The 21,575-nt window shown below is 41.0% G+C and overlaps 2 protein-coding genes across 2 annotated transcripts in view; one reads left to right on the forward strand and one right to left on the reverse strand.

Moving 5' to 3' along the window:
* Positions 1-9,072, forward strand: part of LOC124155926 — a 183,959-nt gene extending 174,887 nt beyond the window's left edge. The window contains exons 3-5 of the mRNA XM_046530152.1: positions 972-3,759; positions 4,311-5,012; positions 7,172-9,072. Of these exons, the coding sequence (XP_046386108.1) occupies positions 1,066-3,759; positions 4,311-5,012; positions 7,172-7,540 (3,765 nt within the window). The 5' untranslated portion in view covers positions 972-1,065 and the 3' untranslated portion in view covers positions 7,541-9,072. The remainder of the gene's footprint in view (positions 1-971; positions 3,760-4,310; positions 5,013-7,171) is intronic.
* A 6,096-nt stretch (positions 9,073-15,168) lies between these two features.
* On the reverse strand, positions 15,169-19,738 carry LOC124155927 (protein HGH1 homolog). Its single transcript, XM_046530154.1, has 6 exons — positions 19,488-19,738; positions 18,937-19,405; positions 17,633-17,754; positions 17,313-17,503; positions 16,967-17,100; positions 15,169-15,557 (listed from the first exon to the last, which is right to left on the reverse strand). Exons 1-6 carry the CDS (start codon positions 19,570-19,572, stop codon positions 15,455-15,457), a joined length of 1,104 nt encoding a protein of 367 aa, XP_046386110.1. The 5' UTR covers positions 19,573-19,738; the 3' UTR covers positions 15,169-15,454.
* Positions 19,739-21,575: the final 1,837 nt, after the last annotated feature.

A 21,575-nucleotide genomic window follows, 5' to 3' on the forward strand; every position in this document is an offset into this window, starting at 1 on the left:
GGCCATTACATGTTGCCGAGTATTTATAGGGAAGATTAGCCTCAAAATTGATGTGAATAAAATGAAAAATAAACAAAATACAATTCAAAACCTGTTTGCAGATATCTCTTAAGACCAAGAAAATTTAAAAATGATTCCAGAAGTTAGAAAAAGTAATGCTGATAGAAAGAAGACGAAATATGAAGCTAGCAAGACGTCTTGTTCCGCCGAGAATCCCGATCAAGGCAAGCAAATTTTCCTCCACTGATTTTGGATGGCTCCTTATAAGTTCGTCGCAGTTACCAGACCCTTAAAAATATCCAAGATTTTCAAAACGGTCCCACAATCATTGCGTTCGTTTTGTATTACGAGGTATATTTGTGCCCCTTAGAACAAAATCCTGGATACGGCCTTGCTTGTGCCCCCCCAGAAAGAAATCCTGGATCCGCCCCTGGGCCTCCCTACATTGAATGTTGTAAATTCATGCTCCTATGACTTAGTCAGGGTCGGGCTCTACCCCAACGTCTCCAAACCTACCTCCGGGTGCAAGCAATAACTTAATGAGTGTTTGATTATTATTAAAGTATTCTACCGGTCAAGTTTTTGCTACTACTTTGCCGCGGTGGGAAGGCTTGCGCGTCAATATGTCCCCTATAGCTGCATTGGCGGGAGTAATTTTCAATTACTTACTGGAGCAGCACCCATGCCAGATAGATCTAAGGTTAGGAGCGAGACGAAAGGTACTCCATGTTATGGTTTCTCGTCGAATACATTGTTTGAATAGCCGTTGGAAGCTGTATAAAGTATATCTTCCCCGAATAATAGAAGATAAAACCTCAAACTAGATATGAATAAAATGAAAAATAAAATTATTCAAAACCTATTTGTATATATTATTGACTTATTGTAGATATTATACTATTTATTATGCCCTCCTATACCCTGTGTTTGATGATGAATCTCTGTTGATATTTCCATCTTTATCGTTTCAGGATCCGTCAGTGAAGGCTTCCAATCATCGAGGTGCCTCATCCTCCGGAGAGAAGTCTTAGTTTTGGAGAAGAACCTGCCCGAAGATCTGTCCAAATGCCACCGTCAGTCGTGGACATGATCAAGATGGAGACACCTGCCGGGCATGCACACCCTCACCATCGATTGGCCGGCATTTACGAGTTCCGCCTTCAAGGCTCGAGAGAGGACTCGGACGCGATGACGTCGACGGCCGTCCCTGCGGCCGCCACGACGGCATCGAGCGTTGGCTCAGACCGGCTGTCGCTCCACAAGCAGAAGATCGACTCTATGTTCGACGAGACGAGGTCCTCCGTGTCCGGGGCCGGGACGCCCACCTTCTCACGTCGGGGCCGCGTGATCCTCGACGACCTGGAGGAAGAGGACGAGGAGGAATACGACGATATGGAGGACGGCAAGCAGAACACGGTGCAGGAAAGGATACAGAAAATGTTCGCGTCTGTCGCCGAGGACGAGAGGTTCAAAGATTCGCGGGTCGATGGGAGGGGCGAGGAATCAAGAGGGCGCAGCGTCTGCGGCCAAGATAACTTTTCACAGAGCGAGATGAAATCATCCTCGCAACCCAACAGCAGTGCCTTCAACAACTTTTCTGCTGCCTCCGTGAGGCCGCACGTGTTCTCCGTCCACTACCTAGGCAGCGCACCGCTCCCAAATCGGGACGCGACGTTACAGGCCCTCCAGTATCCCCTGAAGACCTTGTACTTCCGTTACAGGGCGCTAGAGATATGCGGAAGGGCCCCGCCGCTCAACGGAACGCTGGAGATATCGTCCGAGGGTTTGCGCGTGAAAATGTCCAGACCCATCGAAGAAAGGAAGCCAGGGATAGCAATCAAGACCGAGAATTTAGACAAGCTGAACAAGTTTCCTAGCATAGCCGTGTGGGCCGCGGTTAAGTTCGTCAAGAAGGACCCGGAGGAAGCGACGCAGGTCAACGACGAATCTTCTTCCCGCTTCGCATTTCTTCCCCTGATAGCCGACCCCGAAGGCCGCGACAAGTCCTCCTTGTTCCGCACGCTCCGGAAGGATGAGACCGAGCTCGCCCTAGGAAGCCACTCCCCAATGTTCGCAGTGGTCATGCGTCGCTCCTCGCGGGCTAACGGTCCGAATGGCATCGCCAAGCGGACTCTTCACTGTCACGCTTTCGTTTGCGCCTGCTCCGAGGATGCCATAGTGATGGCCGCTAATTTGTACCAAGCCCTTGTGGCTGGAATGAGTGCGGGAAGGAAATCGAAATCCAAGCAGGAAAACGAAGAAGAAGGTGGCGAGGACTCTGCAAAGGAACACAGAGCGCCAGACCAGGTGGCTCACAGTGACTCGCGCGTCGTGAATTCGGTTCCAAGTAGGCCTTCTTCTGTGCCTGGTGGTGATCTGAAGAGCAGGGGAAATCCCTCGCGACCGAGCGACGTCATGTCCTCTGTTTCCGCACCAGTTCGGCCTCCGAGGCGGAAAAAGAGCGTAAGTAGGTATGGTGACGATGCCAGGAGTTCGAATTCTGAAGACTTTTTGTCTTTAGAAGACGAGGAAGAAACAAAAAAGAAGGAACAGCCACCTTTGCGGAGGGTGTCGTCTGCGCTACCCTTGCTGCATAAATCCTCTTCCTCTGTTTCCCTTTCTGTGCCAAAAATGTCTATGGTTTCCAAAGATACCTCAGGGGATATATTCACAAGGGTGGCGATACCCAGGAGTGGAAGTTTCCTCGAGCATGGAGCGAACCTACGTCGCTCTTCTTCCATGGGTCTGGCAGACCTCTTCCTGGAGGTGAGGGCTCAAGAGGGCCTTAACAGTCTGGATGATATATTGGAGAAGATTGTCGACACCGACGGCATGTCGTACGCTCGTCTCAAGCCGCTGTACCGGGAATTCTTGCTCAAACTGGCGGCCACCTTATCTCGCGACGAGCTCTACCAGAGAAGCAAGAGCATTATGAGGAGGCAGGCGTCTTCAAGAAGAAGGAGGAGGAAAACGAGAGTGGCGACTTCATGCGCTTCCGAGAAGAAGTGCCCGAAAGAAGACGAGGATTACTCGTCTGCGAGCGGAGACAACTGCGGGGAGGAGACGAAACCCAAGTTCCCCTGGTCCCTGTGCACGTCGGCCGCGAAGATTCGTTCCAAGTCTTCGTCCGGGGCGACGCGTGGGGAGAAAACCAAAGAGGGAGGAAAGCGGTCCACCAAGAGTGGAGGAGGAGGGGAGGGCACCTCGTGCAATTTCGAGTTCACGTCGGTCATATTCCCCTCTGAGAACAGGAGGGCCCGCGCCAGGGCTGGGAGCTCCTCGATATCTTCGTCCGTGTCTTCCGCTAGCCGCGGGTCCAAGTCTCGGAGGCAGCAGCGGAGGAAGCAGTTCCACGCCCACAGGCCCAGTTTCAACGCCGGGAGGACGAGTCGAGGGTCCCAGCCGCCAGCGCGACCGGCGGGGGCGGCGGACGCGCGAAGCAGGCTACGGGTGAGCACCTCCGAAGACAGCAGCGACTTCTTCAGCTTCAAGAGGAGGACGTCGGTGAGAAACGTGGGGGGGACGGTGGACACCAACACGAAGAGCTCCAGCCGCATGGGCTCGAGCCATGGAACCGTCCTCGGGGGCGGGAGATCCTCGAGCGGATACGTCTCCTGCAGCGACTGCAGCTTCGACAGCGAGTCTTGCAACTCGGACAAATGCTATTGCCCTCAGGAGCCGCTTCGGAGGCACCAGAATGGTAGAGTCCCTAACGGTGGCAACTGGAGGGAACCAATCAGGAATGGGATGTATGCAGAGGTAGGTACAACTGGAGATGGGTTTCTTGGAAAAATTGTAGGCAATTATCTTGTTTTATCTTCTGTTCAAATTTAATATTTTTATGTCATTACTTAAGAGTAGAGCTTGAGAAAAGCCATTGTGAGGTAAGAGTAGGTATTCTAACGTCCTCCAGCCAAGTAATTTAGAAAAAAAATGTCTCTTGGTGGCGGGGTTAGGTCTTACTTGATCACTTTAAGGTCAGAGCTTTTTCACCTTTCAGTGTATTTTTGTTATTTACCGTTAACTTAAGAAATTATCATAATTTAGTTATGTTTAATACAAGGCATGTCACTCATTTTTCAGTAGAAATTGTAGAATGGTGGCTCTTAGAAGTTAAAATTGGGGAGTTTCAAAATCAAAATTGACTCAATTATTTGCTGAAACTATCGTTAGAAATTGACGAAGAGTAACGCTCGCTACCAATGATATCGTGAGAAAATGTCCTTTAAACGTTTTGGGAGGTGAACAAGTGATTTGTGACCTCGCAAATTATCCTTCAATGAATACTATAGCAACTTACCCGTCTCCAGTTACAGCACCTGAGAGGTGGCCGGCCTTGCATGAGATCGGACGACGGAATTCGAGGAGCAGCGAACCAGCAACCGGGAGTGGTCAGGGGTCACCACCATCTGCTGCAGTGCAGAGCGAGGCAGCCCTGCGCCCACCAGTGCGCTCCGCACGAATGCGGGTGCCGCGCCTTGACGGGCTGCGTCGGAGGGATGTGCCACTCCACGCCGCCGTGCCAGGGGAGCGGCGGGGGGTGCCGGAGGCGGGAACTCCGCTGCCAGCAGCATCACGTGGCGGAGAGTTGTCACGGGTGCTGCTGCCTCACGAGGGCCGATTCACCATCGACCGCGTGGCGCAAGAACGAGGGTCGGGTGACGGGCCGTGCGGTGGCGGAAGGAAGCGGTGCGCTGGCCGAAGAGGAGGACGAGGAAGACTGGGAAGACGAGGAAGATGGCGAGGAGGCGATGGTGCTGGAGGACGGGGCGTCGGCCGAGTCTTCTTCCTCGTGGCGCCCGGGCAGCGCCGTGCCCAGGAGTAGGATGGAGGTGTACGCGACACTGCCGCCTCCCAGGCCACTGCCGCACGATGGACAGCAGCAGAGGGAACGCAATGGGACCGAGAATGGCGGCAGTGCCGTGAGAGGAAGAACGCAGGAGATGGAGTGTCGACAGAGATCGTCTCACGTTCTTGATTGTGTGGCCAACTTGGAGGCAACCCAGCAAAAGGTTAATCACAATCATAAGGCCAGTTTACACGATACATTAACATGTACGATTAAATGTCTGTTTGTGTGAATGATTTTTGGGGACCGGAGCGGAGCACGAATGCATGAACTAAATTAGAACAGGTTCTATTTTCGGTACATGCGTTTGCACAAGTTGGGGGGTTACACAGTGCATTTTAGCGTGGATAGTGGTGATACCGTTTGAAATAAGGATTATAATCCTGAGAACAATTACAAATGCAAAGGTTTAATTATTGAAATAATTTGTTTTTTGACGTACACCAATATGTTTCTAGGCCCTCCAATTATCTATGTAGGGATGGTGACAGAAGAGGTCGTCATGACCGCAGTACTTTAAAACAAAGTGGTATTCATTTGCAATGATCTTTTTGTATTTAATGAGCCTATAACTCACAACTAATAAAAAAAACTCCAATTGCTACAGTATAAGGTACTACTGAAACACAATAGTGGACAATGTGTTACTGTAACGGATACAGAAAAAACTCAAGGGGGTGGGGGTGCAAAAGATATCTTGAGCTACCTCAACTTTCATTGTAATGAAAAATAATCAAGTCAAATGCAAAGTTTTTAAACTTATTATACACTCATACAAGATGTATCCACCACTGACGTGTTAAATGATATCTATATATACATAATCATCAAGAAATATGCAATCATTGAGCCATTATTTGGAAAAACATTGATTTTTAGCAGCTTCTGGGAAATTTTTGTTTGGATAAAAATTATGCTTAGAAACACTAACTTAACTTGCTGCAGCTTTCAAAGCTGAATATGCCGGCTACAATACCAGTAAAACTGTTGTACAAAGATGAATTGATGCGGAGGACATCCTGGATGCCAAGCTGTGCCTACTGAACCACAGTACAGAAGCCTCCATCAAAACTTAAACTTCCAGTTTTAGAGAAAATGTTTGCAGCATTGTTATGGTCTATATCGTAAGCCAAGGTGTATTCTTCAGATTCTCTTGATAAAGTAAATTTTCTCATGCAATCTATTGCACTCCAAGCAGTAGCAGATACAGAAAAAACTCAAGGGGGGGGGCGCAAAATATACCTTGAGTTGTCTTTACTTTTATTGTAATAAAAAATGATCAAGTTATAGGCAGAGTATAATAAAATTTTATTTAAAGTGGTTATACACATGTAAAATACAAAGCCATCTTATGATATAAAAAAGTTACAGTTGTGGTTTAGCAATGTACGGCAATACGGGTGGACCCGCAAGGGGGGCGCATGCCCCCCATCTGTATCTGCCACTGACTCTAAGCCACTTTGTTATTGGACACCACTTTGCTTTGAGAGTTTCTTGGAAATGATCGGGCAATAAGATGAAAATCATATATGTAAATACTCTATGAGAGTGTTTCTTGGAAATCTCTCAATGTTAACTGATAGATATACATACCAATGTAATCCACATACCAAGGACAGTGCTGACTCAAGGTGGTGTAGTTATACTCCAAAGATGAGGTCAACATTGAAATACCAATCATCAATATCATCATGGAAAACATTAGCAAAGCAAATCTTATGATTAGATTTTATTGACCTCTTTATGCTTGTCCTTCATGAGTATTAACTTCAATTGATATAAAAGCTCTAAATGAAATATAAAATTTATAAACATGGCTACCGTCATGATAAGTGAATCTCCTCATTCTGGCTATGTGACGGAGGTGTCATTCAATCCTCATGATGTGGGCATAATGAGATGTAATCAAGAATACTACATATTTGTCTTCACCCTACATCATTGAGATACATTGCTGAAATGCATATGTTGGCTTTTGGGAGATCAAGATATATTTTCTAACGATTGGATAATATTTGTCAAGGAGTAAGAGCAAAAGTACCTAATGTTATGGCTCAACATATATGCAAATAAAAAATGTCTATGCATAAAAATCTGGCTTTAGTATGGTGCATGAAAGATAGAGAACTTTATAGGAATATACAAGGTAGACTGTTTCAAGTATTATGACTGCCCGGCTATAAGCCAGACAGATGCACTGCATAACTAGAAGTGCCTTCTTATTGATGAAATATTTTCAAGTAACTAAGATTTTAATTTTTTGAACTTAATGGTGGTACACTGTATGCTGATTGTAATATATTTCTTCTTTCACTGATTCAGGTACTCGTTGTTTCGGCAAGGGATCCGAAAGGCCGAGTCATTTGCATGGGTCGTGGTGATCAGTCTAACATCATTTTAACATCTGCACATGGACACCACGTTAATCCAGGGAGACGCCAACACTGTTCCAAGTCTGCAGCCACAGAAGCCTTGTCTGTGAAAAAGTCTGCAGAAATAGCAGCAATATTCTCAGGATCACACAATCATGTTGGCAGCCATGTTTCTGCTGGAGAAGAAGTTATTTACACAACATTGGAACCTTCAAGGCAGAGTGTTATCCGATCAAAGGGATCCAAAGTGGAATATTTCTCGGGGAAAAACCTTTACAGTAGGGATTCCCTGGAAACTACTTTGGGGTACTTACCTTAGTTGGTGATTGACTGAGAGACATCGGAGGGAACATTTGTGGGCATAAATCTCAACTGGTAAACTAAGTTGGGCCTTAGAAACTTTTGTGGCTGAAAACTATGTGCTTTCCTTGTGATAGGAGTGCATTTTCATGCCTTTATACTTAGTGTTACTTTTCCACTCATCAACCTGACTGATTGAGGCATCTGATGAAACCAAATGGGTGCTGATACTTGTCACACAATGTCTTTATTTAATAAGTTTCTTGATTGATGTTTAAATACATTAGTTCTGTTTTTCTGTGGTCCGATAAGTTTTTTGTTGAATTATCTTTCTACTGATAACAATGCCAGCCCTCGAAAAAACATCCCAGCTCTTTTTTCCTTCCTCGCAGCTATTTTCCCTTCCCTCCCTCTCCTTTCCTCAAAACAACTACAAATACAAAGGAATGTGCTCAAAAGTTGTAGAGGAAACATTAAATGGAAACCAGAGTTAAAATGATCTCTACTTGGCCATTCCAATGTTAATGGCGATAAAAAGTACACATTATAGTATTCACGTAAATCATTTCATATTCAAAATTTCAGTGCCACATTAATAATTGGTGGTGATCAAATAAACCTCTTGATGAAAACCCTGGCTGAATTCAATAGATCCTGCTATAAAATATCTGAGAAAAGATCTAAAGATGAGCTGCAAAAGCAAAAAATGTATAATTTACGATCTGATGCTCTTCTAACGATTGATCCCAAGAATTAATATTGGTATTATTTTCCCCTATTCATGGAGTAATCCTTTTTTGATGTACTCAAAACAAGATTCCCTCCCGATTCATCATCAATGAGCAAGTATAAACTAGTGAACGAGAGACTAGTAACTCTTGTCTCTGGGCATAAAGTGTTGTCTTTTATGTATTTTTAATAGGCTGACTGTATTTATGAATAGTAAGAACTGATTTGAGTCTTGCTCTGGCATTAATTGGAAAAAAGTATGGAGGCATACTATGTACTGTCTTTTTTTTATTACCAATGTCTTCAAGCAATCAGTGGAAATATCATTAGAAGAACTCAATCAGATAAAGGCAGAAATAAGTGCGAAGTGTATAGTGTGAGAATTTGATAGTGTCAGTACATTTTCATTTTTCTCAATAATGAACAAATTTGATGCCAGTACCCTATGTAATAAGATTAGGATGATTTCAATGAGATAGTGGGAGATTTAATGAGTCATATGATTCATATTTGCTTAATACATATATACCAAGTGACTAGGCCAATGGAAGATAATTCAAGTCTATTTTGTACAAATACCCCTATTCATTTCTGTGTCAATATAATTGTAGAAAAATAGTACCACCACTGGCATATATTTTGATGGTGTTTTAACAACAAATATGCACTACAGAAAGTGTATATTTAAATGTATTGTATATGTACCGCTAGCTTTTATTGTACGAGTAAAATTTTCATAATTGTTGTGACTGAAATATGTATTAATATGCTCAATATCACGTATTTTTGTACAGTTTATCATATACTTACTATTGTTCATAATAAAATATTGGCCATTTTAAAGTTTTTTCACTAATAATTTTACATTAACAGCGACCTTTAATTTACATGGCCATCAACAATTCCTAATTTTTTTAATATGTAGGTAGCCTTTGAATTATGTTACATCTGCATTTTACCAAGGAGTAATTATGCGCTATCTCTGAGAGATGGTTGAAGTATATGGAAGCAAGGGCAGTATTTTTAATTATAAGTTAATATATTGAAAATTGTGAACAAAGAATTTTTTAATCTTCCATCCATGCATGGGCATACTACAGAGCTTCGAACTACAAATAATTAAAATAAATTTAACCCTTTATATAGAAGTACATAATTTTCAGTAAGTGAATATAGGCATTAAAGAACGATCTGATCACTGCTGATCAGATCGTTCTTCAATGCACATTGATCAGCAAGTACGCTGCCAGAAATTAGCTTGAAGGGGTGACCTTTGGTGTCTTGTGGTTTCCTGACAAAGTGCCATCATTTCGCATTCATTCATTGGAAAAACCATGCATCAAATCAGCTAAATATTTCATTTGCATTGCACTCAAAGGTCAATTCATCTATGGTTATTGGCAGACATTGTGAAATGTAACCATAAGAAATATGGAGTATCATAATGACCCTGGGCTGGTGGTCTCCTCAGCAGATCGGGGGTAGTCACCAAAATGGGAAAAAATTTTGAGGAGGCCTGAAGCCCCCAAAGATCCCCCTTAATTTAGAGAGCCTGCTGCTCAGCAATGTCTTTCGTTCGGCCCAGCGTGTTGTCCGAAAGGAAAAGGGTAAGACACGGCCCCTGTACCTGGTTATATGCTACAAAAGGCTGGGCTTTGATTCATTAGGAGTGCTTAATTAGTACATTCCACTAACATGATAGGAGCAGGAGCTACGAAATGCCTGCAATGGGTGGGGGTAATTACCCAGGAGGGAGCATCCTACAAGGAAGAAGACAGATGCTCTTACTGGGTGAAGAAGGTTACCTGCCTGGAGGGGTAGCTAAACCCTTCCACCCCTGAGGGAGGGAAGTTTTCATGGAGAGAGGTTATGTCCTTCATCTTCTTTAATTGTATTGCACGACTGATATCCACCCCCTCAAATAAACAATTTAATTAGGTAGGCTAAATTGATGTGTTTACGCATTAACTATCCCTGCAATGCCTTGTTCTTCAATCTTACTAAGAGTACAGTTTTAAAAACGGACAAAATGTGAAGGATAACTGACAGAAAATACTCTCAAGAAAAACAATTGAGAGAAAATTGCTCTGGTCCTCCATGTGTTGGGAAATGATTTGAATGCTTGATGATAGAGTTTAGAAATTTTTGGCAACATAATTAATGCAACAATGAGTTTGCCATGGAGAGCATGAGTAAGCTGATCATATCCCTGGTGAAGCACTTGGACACACTCAAACAATAATTCTTGAGATGTGAGGTATCCCAGGGAAAGCACTTCAGCCCCCTACCACAAATGCGGGAATATTGCAATGCTGTGGCTAGGTCTATGGTAAGCTCCCCAATCGAAACTAACTTTCAGATTGAATCACAGATTTAATGAACCCAAAACAGTAACTGACATCTTGATATAAAATACATTTAAATCTCTATCTTAATTTTGATAATATTCTTCTAACAACACCTTCATTTAATATGCAAAGTGGATGCTTTTCAAAAATTCAAAGATGCTGAAATAGCACTATCCACACCTCTCATGTCTTAATAAACATCTTGACCCGCTCTTCTTGAGCTCCCACCCCCCCACCCCCAACGAAATTTCTGGCCACCCACTGATGGGGACACAGAAAAACCAAATCTAGGGTAGTTTGGTTTCAAGAAAGCAAAGTCAACCTATAGTTCGCAAGCTGTTTTAACATCCCGTCTACTTTCACAATCCTTAAGTGCAATTCCTCTTTGGAATGAGTTTATTCTTTTAATATCCAGATGTGCAGTTAGAGTTGGATCCAACTTTATAGGTCAAAATGGTTGCCTTTCTAGCACTCTACTGGGGGAATTGATGACAAATTTACCAGTCTCCTCCCACATTATCAGTGGTAAAGTGCACCAACAGTGAACTCCACTGGCAGCAACAGTGGCAACCACTGCCACACTGTCATTAGGACCCTAGTTGAAGGAACCTATAATATATATTAGACGCAATGCATGTATAAAGAAAGATTTGGTGCTTTCCCCACAAATAGATTGCGTGAAGAGTTCTCAGGATCGCTACCTGGTCAGGGACTGCATTACTGCTAATGTTTTCATTGCCAAGTAGGACATCGAAATGTTGGCAGTAATGCAGTTCCTGACCCAATGGTGATCTCGAGGCACCAAGGCATGTATGCTTACCTTCTAGATTTTTAAAAGTATTTGATAAGAGTGGATTGGATTAGGCTAAAGAACAAACTTCAGAAAATAGGTGTAGACCAGAGGGGTGGGCGAGTCACTCACAATCTGAAATGGTTTGGACTGCACAAGTGAACGTATGTAACGGAAAATCAGGTCGGCAAGCATTGGGCAAATTGCAGGACAAGACTATCCACTGTTTCCCTGGATGTTTAACATGACAGTGGAGAGGTAAGTTATGGTATTAGTAAGAGGTGATCGACAGCCTAGGTTATAGGGGCAATGCACGGAGGGCAGGGATGGAAGGGTGGAGAGAAACACAGGAGTTAGCATTAGCCCGTTCTTATCAAAAGGTGCCAAGGGAACCATGGCCTAATGTCCCATCCGATGGACAGAGTGTTGTGCTTGAAGTGTCCTCCACACAACACTCAGGTGACCCCAGGAAATTCTCTGCCACCACCAGGATTTAAACCCAGTACCATGAGGTGTGAAGCCAACACTATAGACACCACACCAACCTAATCCCATTAAGTGATGGCATGGAGAATAATGGAGTGATGTCAGAGTTTAAACAGGGGGCTGATATTAAAATCAGAGAGGTTTGTGCTGACTCACTCGCAAGGTGACCATCTCTATCCATCTGGAGAAAAGCAGTAAGGGCTGAAGGAACTTAAATAGTTTTTGGCGGAATCAAATAATATTTCATTGGATATTTAAAGAGGCCAATTGGACCAAGGGGGAGTGAAACTGGAAGGAGGGCTGCCAAAGTGAGGATCAGGGGCCTCTGAAAACTTTGGATTTTGAAGCCTCAAAAATGGGATATTGAGGCCAATCCTTTATAACTAGATAATTTTATGTCGTGGATCCCTTAAAATTTTTAGATTTAATCTAGGGTAAGTTTTGACCCAATAGAGAGTGAGGGATGAGTATAGTCCTATTCAGCCCCTCCTTCCGAATAGATATTCATGTTTTGACAGGAGAATGATGTAGTCCCATCATGCATAATTTGAACAAGCATAAAAAAGATTGAATGACAGTTGGCATACAGCAGTCAACTGAAAACCTCCAGAAAAAGGTGAATATATACTTCCTAAAATTTCTATACAGGTTGAGAAACAATTCTGTCACGAGATTTTAACTCTGGATAGCTGATGCTAGTAGGAACCAAAATTACTGACCATATTTAGGTCGAAAATGCACCATTTTTAAACTACAGAAACTTTGCCCCAAGCTCTCTGATTGGCCACATGTTTTCCCTGTTGCGGGATGCTCTGTACAGCGCATGACTTTGAATGCTTTGCCTGCCACAGATTGCAATGTATCGAACACATCTGCCAACAAGTCAAACTTGCGGCCAATCGGAGTGCTTGGTCCAAATTTTCTGTAGTTTATTAGTGGTGCAAATCAATCTTAGCATCATTGGTAATTTTGGTTCCTACTGGCATCGGCTATCCAAGATTAAAATTTAGTGACACAATTACTCTCCACACTGTATTAAATTTGGTTGCACAGCTCAGGACTTACCTAGCTTCTCATCTAAAAACCCCTGCAGATGTATCTGTAAAACTTGTGAAAAATGAATCATAGTAGAGGAATTACTGAAAAATGAGCCTCATCCTTAGGCCTTGGGTACAATATGAGCGGCGGGCAGTGAGCGGCAAACTGAGCATCCCATGAGTGGCAGCGGTGGCTACTATATGAGCGGCAATTTTCTTACAGCTCTTCGAATTTCCTCCATTGTAGTGCCAGTGCATTTGAAGATGGCAAATGGTGAGGATGTCATCAATTTATTGTTACTACCAGATAATTATCTTTTACAATAATAAGATAGTTTTCTCGTCAGTGTAGTAAGAAAATGTTTTTCGAACTAGTACGAAGATCTATGAGGAGGGATAATGGCCGGAGGATTTTGTGAAGACGGTTTTAATTCCACTACTGAAAAAGAAGAAACCTGTGGAATGCAGAGATTATAGGACTATTAGCCTAATATTGTAGGCAGCAAAAAAGGTACTGAGAATACTGAACAGACGAATGGAGGGGAAGGCAAAAGAGTATTTGGGTAAAGATCAGTTTGGTTTTATGAAAAGTCAACTCCTGATGCAATAGCAATAATGAGGTCCCTCGTGGAGGGGACCTTGTGGAGGGGATAGGGTGAACTGGATAAAGTTAATGAATATTCTCAAGGGAATAGGTGTAGACTGGAGGGATAGGCAACTCATTCGTAATCTTTATATGGCCCAGACTGCACAAGTGAGGGTAGCAGACTGAGAATCTGGATGGACAAGCATTGGTCGAGGTATGAGGCAAAGCTGTCCTCTATTGCCGCTGCTTTTTTAACATACCTATACACTGAGAAGATGGTAAGAGAAGCGGCGTGGGACGAGTTGGAAGCTGGAGTGAAAGTGGAGGGAATAATGTTTAAATCAGTAAGGTTCGCAGATGATCAGGCGCTGATTAGCCAGTCAGTGAGGGGACTGCAGGCTCTAGTGGATGCATCAGACAAGCGGTACGAAGAGTATGGGATGAGGATTAATCTCAAGAAGGCCAAAGTAATGCCGTTTTGTAAAGCATTGCGAGCAAGGAGTGTGAGACTCAAGATAATAGTAGGTGGGGAAAAACTTGAGCCGGTAGAGCAATTCAAATATTTAGGCAGCACACTAGAGGATAATGGATACAGTGGTAAGGACATCAGGAAGCAAATTGCATTAGCAAAGGAGGCATTCATGGAAAAGAAAGAGCTTCTGAGAGGATCGTTATGTAAGAGTTTAAAGAAAAGGTTAGTGAAGGGTTTGATCTGGAGTGTCGAAATGTGGGTATGGAGAAGAATGGAGAAGGTGAAATGGACAGAGAGGTGGAGGAACGACGAAGTACTGGACATGGTGGTTGATGAGAGGCAGCTTTTAGATGAGATACGGAGGTGACAGAACGTAAGGATGAGGGAAGCGGGGAGGGGATGTTGAAAACGGTGTTAGAGGGTAGAATGTTAGGGAAACGAAGGAGGGGAAGGAAAATAATAGGATTTTTATATAGATTGAAAGGGAGCAGGCCTTACAGTGTATTGAAGAAGTCAGTGTTGGAAGAAAAGGGAGGCTCCCAGATTACTTCTTTAGTACTCCATGGAAACCTACCTTCATCGGTAGAGTACTATAATAAAATTTGGTGAAGAGTTCTCGGGATCGCCACCGGGTCAGGAACTCCATATCTGCCAACGTTTCGATGTCCGACTCGATCATCGAAACGTTGGCAGATATGGAGTTCCTGACCCGGTGGCGATCCCGAGAACTCTTCACCAAGTCCATTCGCCGGGAAAGCACGAAATCTTTCTCCTACTATAATAAAATGTTGATCATTCCACATAAATTCCCAGGACTGCACCTCACTAATTAAAACTTCCATTTGTACCTATATTACTTGTAATTAGTTTAACTACAGTCTTCCTTTGTTTGGCCGTATTCTCACTACTTTGATGTTTCTCCGCTGACATTTTCAACTCACTGAAGGATGAATCTACTGAGCAGCATGCGGCAGGGGAAAAGAAATCGGTCCGGACTTGGAACCATGAGCGGTACTGGGTGGCACCACTCACTGTCGCTAGCCACTCAAACATATCGTACCCACCCTCAATAGATTTACACACAATTAAATAAGGCCCGATATCAGAGTGGCACCGCTCACGCCACTTGCCGCTCATATCGTAACCAAGGCCTTACCCATCGAACCATTACTTTTTTCACAATGAATTTCTGGCAAAAATAAAACAAACAGCTTTTATTGTTTCAAAACAAAACCACAATTAAAACATACTTGGTGATAACCGACAAATTTACCACACATTTCTGTAAAGACTGCCATCTACTTACAGCTGTTGTTTACATGAGATATAAGAAACATCACAACAAATAAATGGAAAAATAGAAACTTTTGCATTGAGATTTCATGACCTTCTCTGAAGCACCCCAAATTGTACCCATTAAAAGAAATAAATGGCATGACTCAGTTCATATAGATAGTGTAACAGAGATCTTGTTTAACTCAAACATCAACTTTTCAGATAATCCTCATCCATTTTTTCGAACTTTTCTATCAACTCTGACGGCACTTCCACTCGATCAATTTCATCCTCTCCAATTTCCTCCTCAGTCCTAAAAATATAAACATAAATATGTATTGCAGTCCCTTTTAGACATTGCCAACCTAATTTACATTTGAGAAGCTAATATTAAATGAATTTTATTAATTTCATAACCAATCTCTTTCTCTTCCAATTCTATATTGGAATATGTGTATGCACAAATAACATTTGTAATATGATACACAAGGGTATGCATGAAAAAGTTTCAAAACATTAGCAGGATATTAAAATGCATGAACCAGGAAAGATTCTCTAAGCACCACCCATTCATAAAGGTTATCAAAAACCTACTTAACAATAAATATATTACAACCATGAGCATATACAAAACATCCCCAATCAAAAATTATGATTTTAGCACGCTGCTTCTTCCTCATTCGCAGAAAAGACTAATTGACTTTAGGCTTCTCCAAGGAAAAATGTGAATATAATCTTAAAAGACATTCCCCAACAAGCACATAATCATTTAATTAAAAATTGGTATGCATTTTGAGAGTCAAAAAAGCTAAGGAAATGCCATGGAACTTGAAGATTAGCCTCTAAGTCATAGAAAGGTTTGGTGATTTATTAGCAGATCAGAAAAAAGATACGGACACTTGACACTAATTTGGGATGTGGCTCATTTAACAGATGGACCAGACCATGCTTTATCATAAAGAGGTATAAAATGAGCACAAAGTAGGAAAATATTGGGAATATATGGATGGAGAAGTTTCATCTACCTCAAGGACTACAGCATAGGAAACCACTTTGCTTATTAACCATTTTCTATATAGCCAACAGAAATAATTGCCCAGCAATAATTGCTGGGCAAAAAGTCCAGATAGATACTGAGAGGTTTTCATAGAATACAGAAGTGTTTCAAGAAAAATCTCGAAGAATTGAACAAATTAAAAGTTACTGGAAATTTACCACAATTACTTTAATTTCATCGCCAGTTTTAATAAATTTTGAATTCATCTTCATACTTGAAGATAACTGACAGTAACTTCAAATTTACAAATTGTTCTCATAGAATTGCCCATCATTAGGTTGGGGAATGGATATTTGTAAGCTCAACACCCTCTAACTGTGAATCTTTGATGAGTAGGAATGCAAGTGATTGTCAAGTGAATTCACCAATTCAAAGATATCATTTTAGGTAATACATATGGAGATTGAAAAACTATTAACTAATAGCAAGAAATACATTAATTTGTACAGAGATAATAATAAACTACATATTGGGAAAAAAAACATTAGTACTTTAAAAAACCAGCATGATCTCAAACTGAATAACTTGACGGGAGAAGCAACAACTGGAATTTATGGACATTGGAATGGAATTAGAATTTATGGACATCATAAAGGAAAATATGGACTTTATGTATTCTCATGAGTAATGCTGAAAAATAGAAACATATTTATTTAGAAAATTACCTTATAAGAATGTCCACTAAATTTTCACATGCCAGCAGTGCTTTTCTATCCTTTTCCCATTTATGGAGCTCTCGAAGAATAACATAGGTGTTACATTCCCTAATCTTCACTCGATTCTCACGAACTGTACATAGCTAGTTTGTTAAGGATTTAAAATGTATGCAAAATTAAAAAAAGAAAATATAAAGGCTTAACATTAGAGCTAATAATGTCAATATGCAATACATGATTAAAATAAAGAACATGACAGAAAAACTGTCATCAAACTGCTGTCAATAAATGATGGAACTGAAGAAATTAAATCCTTATTACAAACAATTGAATCAGGTGCACCACCAAAAAATACCTTTGTAATAGCTTCTAGTAGCATAGCCCTTATATCAGGATCAGGTTCTCGCAATTTATCAGGTGGCAAGTACTGCAAATCAAGAGGAAGCTTATCATTGTCTTCTTCATCAAATTCTTCTGGACCAGCAAGTGGTAGAAGTAAACGAGGTAAAATGTCTACTTCCTCACTAAGCAACCACTTATGATCATCTGAAATGATGAGGTTAAATAAATGACAGAAAAACTACAGGAATCCAAAAATCAAAAATGCCCTTGGAATTAATGAAAGCTTCAATGTGAGGGACATTTCAATACCCAGAATTTATTTACAAGACAAACCTTTATCGAAGCAGCAGTTCCTTAGGGTACCAACAATACCTCCTCGTCTAATGAGAGAATCCTTGTATTCCGTGAATGGCAATAACCGCTGAATTACACACCTTTCTCTATCCAGTAAATACCTGTACAGTACAACACAATGAAATCAATAATGGCAAAGGTTTACATGGTAGGGAACTAACGAGTCATCTCTCTTTAAAGCATAAATAATGAATGAAGTAAGGAAAAAATCACGTAAAAAGGCTGATAGAGGCAACGTACAACAAATCTGGTAGGACCACCAGTAAATCACCATATGTAGTGTCCCACTTTTCAAGAGGTCAACCCTTAGTTATTTAAAAAATCAGCCATTTGGTGCACAATAGGTAATAGCCAATAATTATAAATACTTTAATATTAAGCATCAAGTAAAGAAACTCTAAGTTATAGCTTCATATTACACCATTCCATCAAAGAATTCATAAAATCATAAACACTGACTTATAATCATGGCTCTGGATATAAAAGGTTATGCAATTACATGGTTGGAATAAGCCCAATGAAATATTTATGTTGAGGGACAGCACATTGAGAATTACTATTTTAGGGTTCCCCTGGATAAAGTAAGTTTAGATGGAGTGTTTTCCAAGTTAGCTGAGCCAGTCCACATTAGGTTAGGTGATCTGATCACACTGAACACAGGGAAATGGAACCACATACCTTCACTTCACAAGGCCACAGTGCAAACCACTTCACTATCCGGGTCCTAAATTTCCAATACAATTCTACCACAGAGCATAGGTGTCATTCCCGTAAAGCCCATCAAGGATGGCAGTACAAGAGAGCAATTACAACAGTGATTGGTCATAATTTATACTACCACAAACAGTTCATAGAGGTGGCAAAGTAGGCCAGCCTACTTGTCTTAGATATAAGAGCAGAATTGGCAATACTAAGGTAGGTGAACAAGGAGTAAAATTAATTACTATCGGTTCAACATGAATGGCGAGCCAAATAGACTTAAGAGACAAGGGAGAAACAGGAGAAAATTATACATAACACCCCAATACTTTGAAGACTTATGAGATGCGTGAAAGGAATTTGAGACACACATCAAATATTTAAAATAGGTATTTTCTTTCTCGAGGGGTGTTTTGGGGCTAGCTTGCAGTAGTCTAAGGTTACAATTGTATGGAGAGCTAATAAGCAGTACATTTTATGTTTTTTTCACGAGACCAAGTTGTATCTTTATGTGACAATATAAGAATCGATGGGTCTCAACAATTTTCCTAATATTATTGAAACTAGAGTTAAGCGAAGCCTACCTTCTCATTGTGGAAAGTTGACTCAAATTTGAGAAAACTGGACCAAGGTAGTTAAGGTTAGCTCCTTTTTTATTATAACCCATTTGGCAAAACACTCGGACAAGTGTGTCCAAAGTAATGCCACTTTCTTCAATCCTCTCCAGTACTTGGACACAATAAGCTGTTGGACGTGTCATGTTAGATAAAACCATACAAGCTGAGTCAGCAAACCCTAGTGAGGGATTGACAATGATGTTCAGCATAATTTTAATTATTTCTTGACGCTCGCCTTCGGAGTTCTCACTTGCGTGATTTTCCAATGCAGCTAATAACACCGGGACACTACTTTCATCCGCAGAAATATTTACCAGAGATAGGCAAGAATCTTTAGCAACAGATTCTGATGAATCTCTGCACAATAACACAATGAGACTGATAATATCAGGACAGCTAATTATTAACCGTCGTCCATCCTCCGTTCCTGTTAAGCCTAAAACGATGAAATTAGTATTGTCATTAGTGTATTATCCCAATGAAAAATGTTAAGGCTAAAATATATTAATAATAATCACCTAACACCTGCATCAAAGCCACTGCTTTAAGGTCAAGCCTAGAATCCGATTTCAAAAATTGTAACAGTTCCTTGAGTTCCTCCATGTCTTAACGCACAAACGCTCTGGCCACGACAGTTAAGTTAAATGAATATCCCAAGTCTATAAGAATTAAAACACAACCACACACTGAACTTTAATGGAAAAAATTTACACGAAAAACACTGTTTACAAATAACACCGGACAGCACATGGGCTGATACTGCGCCGGCATTTTTATGTTAGTCACCTGTTTCAAATCCAAGAGCGGTTTTATTTGAATGGGAAAATGGAAACAACAAATGGGTATAAATAATAAATACTAATTTTACCCCATATAACATTTTATTTATCAATACATATATGGTATAAAATATAAAAAATCCTATTCTTAGCAAAGGGTGTATGGGAAAACTAAAACCTACATTTTCGGGGACCTTGGACACCGTCCTCGGAGATAGAATTACATTTAAAAGTGGGTTTGCGTTCCCCTCTTCGCGAAAGGGGGCGAACCCCATCGAAAATTTATAAAATTGTACCATTTCTTCTTTTTAGTTTTCTTTTCCTAGCCTGGGACCTGACAATTATACATTTATTTCCTCTTCAATATTATTAAATTCATTCCAGCAGCTTGTGTCCCTCGAAGTTAATTATATACGAAGTAATATATATTACTTCGTATATTATTTAATTTTATGTTTCACCAAAAAATGTTTGTTACTAAAATATCGCCGAAAATATTCCAAAAACGAGATAAATTCTAAGAATATACCTTACCTTTTCTATCAGAAGTACGAAAAGAAAATATCGCAATTCAGGATCCGAGACTTGGAATGCTGCACGTATTGGGAAGTAAGCTTTTGCTTTGATGCTAACCATGACAGTTAAATCTTGACATAACTTATTTACACGAGTTTTACAAATATTGAGGAAGGAACAAAGCCAATGATCACTAGCCAGCTCCATATCTTTTCAACTGAGTAGTAATGACACCTCCGACGATGCATGTCAAGACAATAGTTTTTATCTCTGGAGACATGAGGAGATGTTTTCGTGAAACTAGCTATTGAGACTATGGCGAAGATATTTTGATAAAGTTCTGGCAAAGGATGTCTATCCTGATAAAAGATCACAATCGTATCTAACACGACCACTATCAAGCAAACTTCCAGTAAAATTAACTCCTCCCTTTAACACTTGAAAACGTCCTTAAAATCGCCCTCTTGCTAAATCACGTAACTCGCCAATCTTTGTGACTCAGTCATTTAAACATTTCAGTTTGTCATTTTGAATGAAAAGAAAAATAGCGACACAAGTGAGCTCGCGTTATCGAGTGAAGATAGATGCGGAAAGCAACCATTAATAAACATCATTATACCTAGAGAGAAACTCATCAATGATAGTGAAACAAGCTTGCAATATTGGCAAGAAAACCTGAAGGCCGTTATATTGACAGTGAGAAAATATGGACTGAAAGTTAATTGCGGTGATATACGATGACAAATAAATGCACATATGCACGTTGCGCTCACGGGAATTATAAGATAAATTGTTCAAAATGGTGAATTTTACGGCTTTCTGAGGGATATTTCATAATCCTTACAAAATTCTATTAGTAATAACAATCCAATTAAGTAAAATGGATTAAACTTTTTAAAAATTTCTGAGCTTCTGTGCTCTGAGCTTCAGCGGAATTTATCGCGCGTAAAATTGCACTAAGGGGGCAAATGGCACAACAAGTGTAAAGGGACCAGTGGAACATTTCCTATCTCAATGAAGGAGAATGAGAAAGACATTCTACCAGTGAGCGCGTGCAATGCACACTAAAACTAAGAAGACTTGTAAACCTAACCGGCATCGGAAGTAGGGAATGGTCCGATTGGACGAAAAGACTTGAATTTGCAAATACAATTACTTTTCTTGAATTTTCGATGATTTTATCATTTTTTGTTGCATATTATGTATTTTTCCATTTTTTATTTGTTTTTAGTCATTATGTTATCATTATTAGTTTCCGCATGTCCTTTCTGACGGTCTCTTTCCTTGTTTTTTTCGCTGCTGTCATATTAT

This window comes from Ischnura elegans, chromosome 3 (assembly GCF_921293095.1).
Source record: "Ischnura elegans chromosome 3, ioIscEleg1.1, whole genome shotgun sequence".
In the NCBI taxonomy this organism is placed as follows: Eukaryota; Metazoa; Arthropoda; class Insecta; order Odonata; family Coenagrionidae; genus Ischnura; species Ischnura elegans.

Bases quoted from the DNA above. Each gene is read 5' to 3' on its own strand.
- LOC124155927 (XM_046530154.1), bottom strand. From the start codon at position 19,572: ATGGAGGAACTCAAGGAACTGTTACAATTTTTGAAATCGGATTCTAGG. The intron at 17,504-17,632 runs GTTTGTCTTGTA...TCATCATTTCAG, and splicing joins GAACTGCTGCTTCGATAAAG to ATGATCATAAGTGGTTGCTT. The intron at 15,558-16,966 runs GTAATTTTCTAA...TTATATTTTTAG, and splicing joins TTAGTGGACATTCTTATAAG to GACTGAGGAGGAAATTGGAG.